This window comes from Triturus cristatus, chromosome 9 (genome assembly GCF_964204655.1).
Source record: "Triturus cristatus chromosome 9, aTriCri1.1, whole genome shotgun sequence".
Classification (NCBI taxonomy): Eukaryota; Metazoa; Chordata; class Amphibia; order Caudata; family Salamandridae; genus Triturus; species Triturus cristatus.
In genome coordinates, this window is record NC_140592.1 from 419,358,741 (window position 1) to 419,369,850 (window position 11,110).

At 42.1% G+C, this 11,110-nt stretch overlaps 1 protein-coding gene across 1 annotated transcript in view; it reads left to right on the top strand.

Moving 5' to 3' along the window:
• LOC146798079 (cytochrome P450 2G1-like) overlaps positions 1-10,795 on the top strand; it is a 1,093,105-nt gene extending 1,082,310 nt beyond the window's left edge. The window contains exon 9 of the mRNA XM_085625292.1: positions 10,397-10,795. Within this exon, the coding sequence (XP_085481418.1) occupies positions 10,397-10,578 (182 nt within the window). The 3' untranslated portion in view covers positions 10,579-10,795. The remainder of the gene's footprint in view (positions 1-10,396) is intronic.
• The last annotated feature ends 315 nt before the right edge of the window (positions 10,796-11,110 follow it).

The window sequence follows — 11,110 nt, forward strand, 5'->3', positions numbered from 1 at the left end:
CATGTGCATCTCCCCTAAACATGATGACATTGGTGTATACATGATTGGCATATTTGTTGTTCTGCTAAGTCCCATGTAAAGTGATATGCCACATATCCAGGGTCTGTACTTCAAATGCAACTAGTGGGCTGCAGCACTGATTGTGCCACCCACATAAGTAGTCTTTCAAACCTGTCTCAGGCCTGCTACTGCAGTGCCTGTGTTTGCAGTTTACTGCCACTTCGAAGTGGCATTAAAAACTTCTTGCCAGGCTTTAAACTCCACTTTTATTACATACAGGTCACCCCTAGGGCAGTCTCTACATAAACCTAATGGCAGGGTGCTATGTAACTAAAAGGTAGGACATGCACTTTTATGTTTTGCATGTCCTGGTAGTGACAAACACCCTTTTTTGTTTTTCACTACTGTGAGGCCTACCCCTCTCACATGCCAGCATTGTGAATTCCTTAATTCATTTTGAGCTGTAATTCATGATCAGAAAGGAGTAGCTTTTTCATGTTTTATATCTTTGGAATGGTAATGATAAATCCTCCTTACTGGTGAACTTGGATTTAACATTTCTGTTTTAGAAATGCCACTTTTAGAAGTGGACATTTCTCTGCACTTACTGCTCTAAGTGCCTGGTAGCGTGTCCCCAAAAAACGCTTGGAGTGAGTGACAGGTACACTTTGTGCATTCCCTCTAGATAGCCACACACTCAGAAAGGTGAGGCTCATCTGCATTTTGTGCACTCATCTGCATTCAGATAAGGCTTCCTGGGTAGGCAGGAATGGGAGGAGCTAACACATACTCTTCAATAGGTGGTGTCCTGTCCACACATATCACTGATTTACCCCAGCACAGATAGCTGGCAGACAGTACTGGGTTGAAAAAGATCCTTGTGCACTTCAGAGAGCTGCTTTGAAGTCATCCCCACATCAAAGAAACTTTTGCATATACGTACTTGGTCTCTGATCCCCTAAAATTAGACACTTCTGGATCTTGAACTGAATCTCAGTCAGAAGGACTGCTGTGCTGCTTAAAGGACTCAACTAGACTGCTTTTCTGGAAGGCCTGCTTTTCTGAGTGTTGCTTGCTGCCTACTGCTCCCTGACTTTGCTGAAGAAGAGCTGGCCTCTTCTTTCCCTCCAAGTGATCTCCAACGGCTTGCTGGCTTGAATCTTGTTTTCTGAAGTCTCAAGGTCACAAAAACCTTCCTGCAATTGTCATTATGCTGCTGGACTCTGCCACCGGTGAATCCTAGCCTTGCCTGAGGTGCCCCTCCAAGGTCTGGGCCTCATAAGTGGTTCTGCAGCAGGTTTGCTACAAAACGTATGCATTGTCACCACTGCACCTGTCGGAACCGATGCATCACCGATCGACCCCGAATTAAAGGCTATTTGACAACAATAGTTCTACAGCCTGTGTAGCCTGATGATGACGTTCTGCGCGGCTTGACAACGATGCATTGCCTTCACCTCAATGAAGCTCAACAATGACTCAGGAACCAGACTGCGTGGAAAAGATCATTGCCTTGTGCCCTTCACTTCAACCCTTTGCTCCATCCAAGATACTTTCTCAGCCGGCCCTGCATTTGTCCTGTAGCCGGCCTGACTCTGTCGCAGTTGGTATGAACTTCGGATTTGTACCGGTCTCTCACGACCTCAAGTAACCTTTTGACCGCTAGTGACTGTTTTCCATTTAATATTTAAAAATTCATATCTTGACCTTTACTGATTGAAAATTCATAATTTTGGTTTTGCTTTACTTAGATAAATATTCTCTAGTTTGCTGAACCTGAGTGGAGTCTTTTTGTGGTATATTCATTGTGTTGCTGTGTGTGTGTGTGTGTTGCACAAATACTTTACACATTGCCTCATTAGATAAGACTGACTGCTCTGTGCCAAGCTAGCAGGGGTGAGCACAGGATGTATCTAGTTTACCCTGACTAGAGTGGCTGTTCCTGCCTGGCCTGGGTGCATAACCTAGCCAAACAGGAATCCCATTTCTAACATAGGGCATGTAGGTTTAGAAGCCCCGTAGATTTAGTGCACTTAAGTGTGTATTGCTGTGGTGCCTGCTGTCATTTTAAAGGCAGCACTGCTTTGCAGGCTGTCTTAAAAAAAAACTATGTTCACATTTGACTTTGGAATTTAGAGTACTTCCAAAGTCTCAAACTACCTTATTTCTACATGTAAGTCACCCTAAGGTCTACTCTAGGTGCAGGATACAGCTTCTGACAGAATCCAAGATCCAGTTAGGGCGGCGGTCAGACTCATAACCCTAAAATGGAGGTGGTGCCTGTGCAGGTACCGCCATAGGGATTATGGGGTCCCTTTCCTTTTCATGGTAGTCCCACTGCTATGAAAAGGCAGAGGGAAACAGACTTTGGGGGACTGCTAAGGTTACCTTTACATTGTAAAGACATACACGTGTCTCCTCCCCATAAGCCTCCCTACTGTTTACCCATTACAATAAACCATAACTATCCAGAGTTCTTCCAAATGAAAATTATCAAATACTCACAACCTAGGAATTTAAATTCCAGAATAGCACTGTGAATAATCAATTCAGCTTAGAAAAAGACAACAGTCAGTGGCAGTATTTTCTTGCTTCAGGTTGCGTAATAATGAAATTCTGGCTCAGCAAAAAAAAAAAGCCACTAAGCTATTACCTACCTACCCGACCATCATGGACACCCTGATGCTCTATTTTCTCTATGACATCAAACACAACAAGAATTTGACCTTCCCTGTCCACAGACCGAAGTCGTTGCCAACCTGCCAAGAACATAGGGGTGAAAACATTGAATATTGCCTTTGGACAGATATTCTTTCAGCCCAGATCCACAATAATCAAATATACAAAAAAGCTATTATCCCACAAGCAAATACGCTTGTTTTTATTCTTCTTCTTACATACTCAGGATTGTATGCAATTCAAGAAACTCCCTCTGAGATATTGCAAAAAAACATATGAATCAAAATGACCTTGCTTTATTACCATCCAATACCTATCATCCAGCGCATGACCTGGTCCCCCTTTTCAACCCAATTCAAAATTGCAAATTCTTGTTCAACAGCTACTCAAAACTATATGTATTATGTATGATTTACTGCCTATTTATATTTCTGTCAGTTGCCCATATTTTGAACGATAGCCCACAATACCCTATTTCTTTAGAAACTGGCAATCACATTCTTGCAATCTATCAATTTTCCAATCTTCTCCCTGCCTATTAACCCTATCAAGCATTTGTATGAAGTAACCACCCACTCCCCACCAGCAATCTCACCAAACTCCAGTAATTCTAGGAAAAGAAACTAGGATCAAAGCACAAAATAATGTTTTTAACAACAGAATATTAATATCAATGAAAAAGAAAAGAAATTACACAAACATTGGGTAACAGAGTAGTATTCTACTCACCATATAGTAATATAATGCCTCATCAGGGATGGAGATTTCTATAAAAAAAGTATTACAATTAAATTAAACCTTTCCTGATTTTCCTCTATTTGTTATCATACCAAAATCAGTCGTAGACTGTCGCTTTTTGTCTTTCTCAACCGTCAACTGTGAACTCTGGAGTTCCACTGGGATCCAACATGATCCCCATTCTGGTTAATGTCTACATGCAGTCCTTTTGAGCTACTTTTATTATTTTATTATGCAGCGAGTCAGTCTCATATGAAGAAACAGTTGATTGTACACTTTAAAGACCCTCTGTTGAACTTCAGCAACCACCCAAGTATTCCTATGTGGCAATGAGGAGCTGAAGGAATAACAGTTCTCTGAAGCTCAGTGTTACCAAGATGAGTTATTTTAACAAGGACAGTCTGAGGCCCCAGGTATGAGGTCAGGCCTTGCAACTCACAGCATGGCCAAGTATAAAAACAGTGTATTGGGGCCAGTTGAATTTATTGAATTGAGCAGCTTTCATCAGGTGAGGCTTCACAAGAAGATTCTTATATTTCTACCTCAACTTCTTTGAGCAACTGCCTGCTCCAAAAAACAAAAATGAGTCAAGAAATTCTGGTCATTTAGAATATGGCAGTGAGACTGATAATCCAACGATGCACATTTTATCATGTATCATCAGTCTTCCACTGCTTACAATGGTTACCTGTGGCACAGTGCACTGAATTAAAAAATATATGCCTTTCTCACTGGGCATTTTATGATCTTGTATCTAAGTGCAACCTTTCCAGATTACTTCCCTATGTTCCTTCTTGTTCCTTGATTCTGGAAATGTTCCCTGGTAGAAGAACTCTTTGAATGGGGGAAGAATCATCTCCGTCCACACCCGGAAATGTTGAAACTGCATTTCGTTTGTCCTTTGTCAAATTATCAGCCAGAAGGGATTTAGAAAGGCACTTAAGACACATTTCTTTGGTTAGTTTTCAGTTTTATTTTATCTTTGTTGTTATGCTAACACTTGCTCTTCCTACAAACATTTTATTTACAGCAATCTTTGCTCATCTTAACACCATGGCATTATTTCTGTTTTACCTCAACTGTGTGTGCTGTGGCCCATAGTGAGTTAATTTTATTGGTGATCAATTTCCGAACCGCATCTTTGTACCAGTGAAACATGCTTAGCTTTCCTTGCAAACTATTTCTCTGCATCCTTTGTGACATCTTCACTAAGATGTCCCATTCAGTTCTTTTTTATTTCACTGCCAGCGACCTCTGCTCTTGTGTGACAGGTTTTGGTTTATTTGCATTGTTGCTTTCTTTTTGTTTCTTATGCATACTATAAAGCATCCTGGTAAAATTAATTGTTTTAGTCTTGTGGCTGGATGTCATCATTTATGCCTTATACACACCCACACAGTCAAAATGTTAGAACTCAATTGTGTATGAATCTCTGCATCACAACTGTTGCATTCATATTGCATTGTCAGAATGTAGATATTCCCCACTTTAGAAACATCCTAAATAGTATTGCACAGCAGTTACTGAAATTAGCAAAAACAATTCTTGTAAATTAGAACAAAATGTATGAAGCTATTCAATATGGCTCATGAGCTGTACCACTGACTCTTCCCTGTTAGTAATCAGTTTAATTGTCATGTTCTGCATTAATTTGCCAGTGATGTTTTAATTGTTATGATTTTCCATGTTAGGGCAGATTTGCTAATTTTTCATGCAACACATAGCAATATTCAAATTAGCTGCATTGTTCAAGGGTGGAAACACAGAACAGACCCATACCTGCTACGATTGGCCTGTTGTTAGTGGCATCCCTTGTGCTGGCTCTCAAATAAGGGTGCCTTGATTGTTGTACAGCCTTGCATGATGGAGCAGACGTGAGAGTGTGCTTTCTAGCATACTACTTGTAGTAGATGTAGGAGAGTAGGATCTGCTTCACATGTTTACCCCCACTTTTTGCTGGTGTTTCACAGTTTTTCGACTTTAGTCTGGCTGGGACCCTGCTATCCAGGTCCCAAGCCTAGCTGCTTCCTCTCTAAATTGATTGCATGTACTTTAGGTACAGTTCAGATTGGATCTGGAGTGCCCTTGTAAGTCCCTAGTATATGGTATACTATGTACCCAGGGCATAGGTATCCCAGAGGCCTACCAGGGGCTGAAGCATGTATTATGCCACCCCTGGGAAGCCACCCAAAATGACGCCACAGGTCTGCTACTGCAGCCTGAGTAAGGCGGTGCATGCACCCCTTACTGAGATATAGGTTCACTATATCTTACCATATACTGCACATAGAAACCTATCAGTCACCCCTATGGCAGGCCTTATAAATCCTGAAGGCAGGGTGCTTGGTCATGTTTGAGGGGGTGTCCAGGCATGCGCTGAGCCCCTCTGCAGCCTTCGGAATCTTTTCTCCAGGGTTGTCAGTAGTGCAGCCTGACCATACACTCTTAAGTGCCTTATATCCAAACGGTAAATGCTAACTTTGGACTGGCTGCACGGAAACATGTCATATTTGGTGTCAAACACCTTGGAATCATACCCCCACACCAGTAACGGGTGTGGGAGTATGATCCCACCCTTCTAGAGGGAGAGATATGGCAGCACTGGTATACCCTGTAGAAACTTCATAGAGCCCTGGCATCACACAATGGATGCTGCAGTCACAGACACAAGTCTGGCCTCCTACTGCTGACCAAAATTAAGCAGGGGAGGACTGGACAATAGGTTTCCTTTCACAGGGAGGTGTAACCACCTCCCAGACAGGATTATGTGCATTGGGGCTGGGTGGGAGCACTCTCTGTGTGCTTTGGAGTCCTGCACTGGGGGCACATTTGGTGTCCCTGTGCATAGTCCAGCTCAGACCGGTTCAGGGGCTTCCAGCCCCTGCTCTAGCATGAAACTGGACAAAGGAAATGGGTGTAGCCACCCCTCTTTCCAAACCCTCCCATAGGTGGGTCCCCAGAGCTAGTCCAACCCCTTCCTTAGGTATAAGTAAGGAACCTCTGTAACCAGAACTTTAGATTACCCTGGACGAAACTCTGAACCCAAATCCTGGACCTTCGACGCTATGCTCAAGACCAGAGTACTGAAGAAATCTTCCTTGGGCTCAAGGAGTGACTCCCCTGCTTGGCAGGCTCCAACAAAGCAATTTGCCATTCTGCATTTCTGAAGCTCCCACCGGACTCCAAAGTATTTGCAGCCCAGGAGGAGTATTTCCAGACATCTCAGAGGGCGACCAGAGTTCCCAGTAAAGCTGGGACCCACAGCCCTCGTGAGTAGTGTGGAACCGGAACTCCTGGTCACCGTGCACTTTTGCAAGTGCATTGACTTCTCAACATCTCCTGAAGTCGTGCTTGGGCTGACTTGTATTCTCCACCTTGAGCACTGAATCCACCGAAGATTGTTGGCCTGGTCATTCCGAGTGACCCGTGAGCCGCCATTTTGTGTTTTGTCTTGAGGTCCTTTTGCGATCCCTGGTCCGTTGACTTGTGGGTTCCTGAGGGGGTAACTTTGAATTTCCCTGGTTGCTCCAGACGTGCCCCAAATCCCTACCAAGTGGTGAGTCCCACAGACCTTCCTGGTCTTCACCGAAGCATCTTTCTTGTTTCTGCGTGGGTTGCTGTTGCCAAGGCTTGGTGTGTCCAATCTGGGCACCGATGCTGCAGTACTCGACATCCTTTGTGGGACAGCTCGAATCCAGCTCCTGGTTGTCCTCGACGCCTCCTGGTCCTCGTGGCTGAAGAGTCAAGCTTCACCTCTTTCACCTGAAATCACCCGACATCGGTGGGCATCTGTCCATCGCCTTCCTTGTCACTGGCTAGTGACCCAGACTCTGTCCCCTCTGCTTTCAGGTTATTCTTATCTTCGATCCAGGCTTGGATCTCTTCAGACACTTCGCATCTTCACGGCAGCAGCACTTCTTCGCCAGCTCCCATTGAAATCGATGACGCGACCTGACGCCAAAAGACACTTATTCACCCGGCTTCCCTGGGTGAGGTAACACGAGTACTCTGGTGCTCCCATGGGGGGTAGCGCTAGAACTTTCTAAGTCCAAAAGGGTTTGGTCCTGACTCATTTCCAAGTGTCCCTAATCTTTAAAAATCTAACCACGAGTTTCCCCATAGAAGCTAATGGGAGCTTGCGGCTGTGTTCACACACTGCAGACGGCCCCCGTGGGTCCCCTATGTCACTACCTTGGGTGGGTCCTTGGGGTCCCAGCGATTCTACAGGCTCTAGGCCTTGTGTCTAGTTAAGTCGTGGTTCTTATACCACTATTTTAGTATATGGTTTGGCTAGCCCCTAGGGCCTGACGTGTATTTGTGCTATTTTACTGTGATTATTGAAGTGTAACTTATGTGTTTTGACCTCAAATCTCATTAAGAGACTAGGAGAGTGTATTTAGTAATAAATATATATATTTTATATATATACCTGGTGTGGATATCTTTCATTTAGTGACTCAAGAGATATTAGACTGGTAAAACAAGCTGCTTTACATTCCTTCAAGACTTAGCCTGAAGGCTGCTCTCCATAGCTACCACTAGGATAGCATTCAATAAAGGTTGTCTTTAACCTATAACCAATAAGGGGTTGTTTGGACTGATACAAGGTGCCCACTATAACTAGTAGACAGCATATATCAGGCCAACTTCTCACAGTAGAAGCATACCCTTCCAGTAAAATTACTATGCCTAGACAAACAAATTAGATGTATGTTGTGTGCACTGCAGCACATATGTAATGCCTGGGATTTTTGGGATGATGACTGATTGTAAAGGCCTGCTTCAAAGAGGCATTTCTGTATGCCAAGTCTAGTTAGTATATTGGGTTTGTGCCAAAACGGAATGTGTCAAAACATAAGGGAATTTGTAATGGTTCAGCCTAGTAAGGTCGTGAAGATGCAAAGCAGCGCATAGGTGGGTCTGCTTTTAGAAAAATAAGAACATTTTCATGACAAAGTGTTAGGTAGTTAATACTCATGCAAGTATATGCATTCATAGTTTGTCACTTTGCACCAGCGAAAACCTTTATTAAACCTGGGCCAATGTGATACGTCACTCCAGATGTTTCACCCAATGACAAACTGGCAACATGATATTTGTCCTCATTCTGAAAAAATGCTTTCTATTATTTAATGATGTTTGCGCTGGATTATCTACTGTTACCCTGTGTGGTCTGGTTTGTGATTTTCCTCAAAGCTGGATAGCTGTAAGATAGGTATAAGAATGGTATGCTTCACACTGAAACAATTGTTGGGAAGTTGTGGATGTGTTTTGTGAATCTCTTATAGCTTAATGTTATGCATGTGGGTGTTTGGTTTACATCACCCTCCTCTGACTGCTCCTTGATTCATCCTTTGGTGATTGCAATTGTGTGCAGAGAGGGTCCATTTTATTGTCATATCTATAGGAGAAGAGCAGCCTTTGGTCACACATAGTAATTCGATAAATTAGCATTAGCACTCTTTAGAATAATATTTCTATACATGGCTAGGCATGCCTTCCTAAATGTGAGCACCTTCAAACGTCCAGCTGTGTGGGAAATGTGGCACCTTTTTAGTTGGCTTTATACATTGTCCTAAGTTAGGGCTTAAAGATCAAGTTAAGGTTTCTAACGCTCTAAACAGTATTCACAATGAAAGCCACACTATAAAGGTCATTAGCAAGCATATTATATACACCACAGAAGGAGACATGCAAGAGTTTTAACAGTGGCGTTGTTAACCTATATTACAAAGAAGTGTTAGCAGTTACAGGTACATTTTAGAATATTTACACATCAATGTCCGCCTATGGGAGCTGTGCAAGGAGACAATTAAAGCAATTTGTGGAGTTGAAAAGTGGAAACACTTTTTGAGGAAAGTGCAGAGAGGGCATCCTAACTTCTACCATAAAATAACCCCTGTGAGGGACACAGTCTGTCAGCACATGGAGATGTTGCTGGTATTTGGCTAAAACAAATTTAGAGGCAATTATTTTTCTAGTACTAGTCGAACGATGACAGAGTATTAAACCTCATCTTTATTAATAAGCATGTTCGGCCCTCATTTCAAATTGAGTGCTAATTCTGTTTCAGAGGGAACATATAAGTTTCCACCAAAACAGAATTACAACTCAGGTGAACACAGATTGCAGATCATTCCTTGTTCTGAGGTGCAAAAGTTGGAATGGTGCAGTACTTGTGAACCCAATAATTACAGGACCTTACGGTAGTCAAATGGTGGGACAGGAGTTGCAGCGCCAAACTAGCACCAGTGTTAGAATGAACAAAGGGGCAGTGAATTCAAATTGTAAAATCACATCGACTGCCCTGAATCAAGGTACAGCTCTTTGTCCTCTCTGAACATTCAGAATATTTGTGTGGAGAAGAAAGCCTGATGATATTTCAAATATGCAAGAAAAAGCTCAGAATTTGGGGAAAGTATTATTAAACTCAGCCCCCATCACCACTTACATAAATACATCTCCTCAGCTCGAACTGCTTTGGTTATTTACGGAAAAATTGTCTAAGAAATTAAATCCAAATTTTAAGGAATAGTCCACTATTCCCTCCTTCATACTTTCTGGGAGTTTCTCTTCATCTGCTGGTTGCTTTGTGGGCAACGGAACAGCACAGGGAAATGTAGTCCCCTCTAATTGTGTAGTACATTAGACAATTTCCTGCTATTTCCTATACATTACTCAAGCCATGCCTCTTCATGATCACTTGCGACTTCATTTCTTTGTTTAGGTTAAAGTGATATTTTCTAAGGAATAGGACTGGAGTTACTGTTTCACTAACTGTCATGTGAAGTTCTGCAGTAAATGTTTGGCCTAAGTTGTAATGTTCATCCCAAGCTCATGGGGATAATGGGACACAATGTTCTGGTTAATGCAAGCAGACTTAAAATGGAGTCTGAGTTTTAAAAGAATCATAGGAAAGTCATTCTGCACATAAAACTAATAAAGGCACTCTACTAATTTGTATTTTCATGTTTTCCAGGTAAACGGAGTTGTCCTGGAGAAAGCCTAGCACATGCAGAGTTATTTCTTTTATTCACCAACATCCTGAAGAATTTCAACCTAAGATCTCCTATTGACCTGAAAGATGTTGACCTCACCCCGGTTGAGAGTGGTTTTGAAAATCTGCCACCACCATATAAGATATGCTTCATTCCTCGCTAAGGGCATAGCGTGAATGGAAGCGATAGGCCTATATTGTGGTACTACAGCCTGTGATTAGGCGTTTACTTTTAAAGCCAAATATATGACAGTACTTATGCTTTGTGAATACATGTTTTCTTTTCACTGAATTTGTCAACCACTGATAGAAATAAATATTATTTTACAAATCATAAGCTGCTTTAAAGTGCTTCAGAAATAAATCTTAAGCCACAACACATCCATATTTGCACTCCACTTTGTTATATTTTGTCCACTATTATTTATTGTGAAATTTCGTTACATTCCTAAAAAAATGTTTATTAAACATGAGTTAAGTTATGGCAGATGTAAGTATAAGCTCAAGAATGAAATACTTATTTGAAAAATGAATTCACTTAAAATCATGCTAAAACCTAATAATTCAGCATATAGTCAAGAATTGAAGGGACACGGAGACTCAAGATCAAACAAAAAATGATAAAAATGAGGAGGCTAGCTACATACCATGTTCTTGATCAAGGAACACTCGCTGTTCTTTAGTCTATGGAAAGCC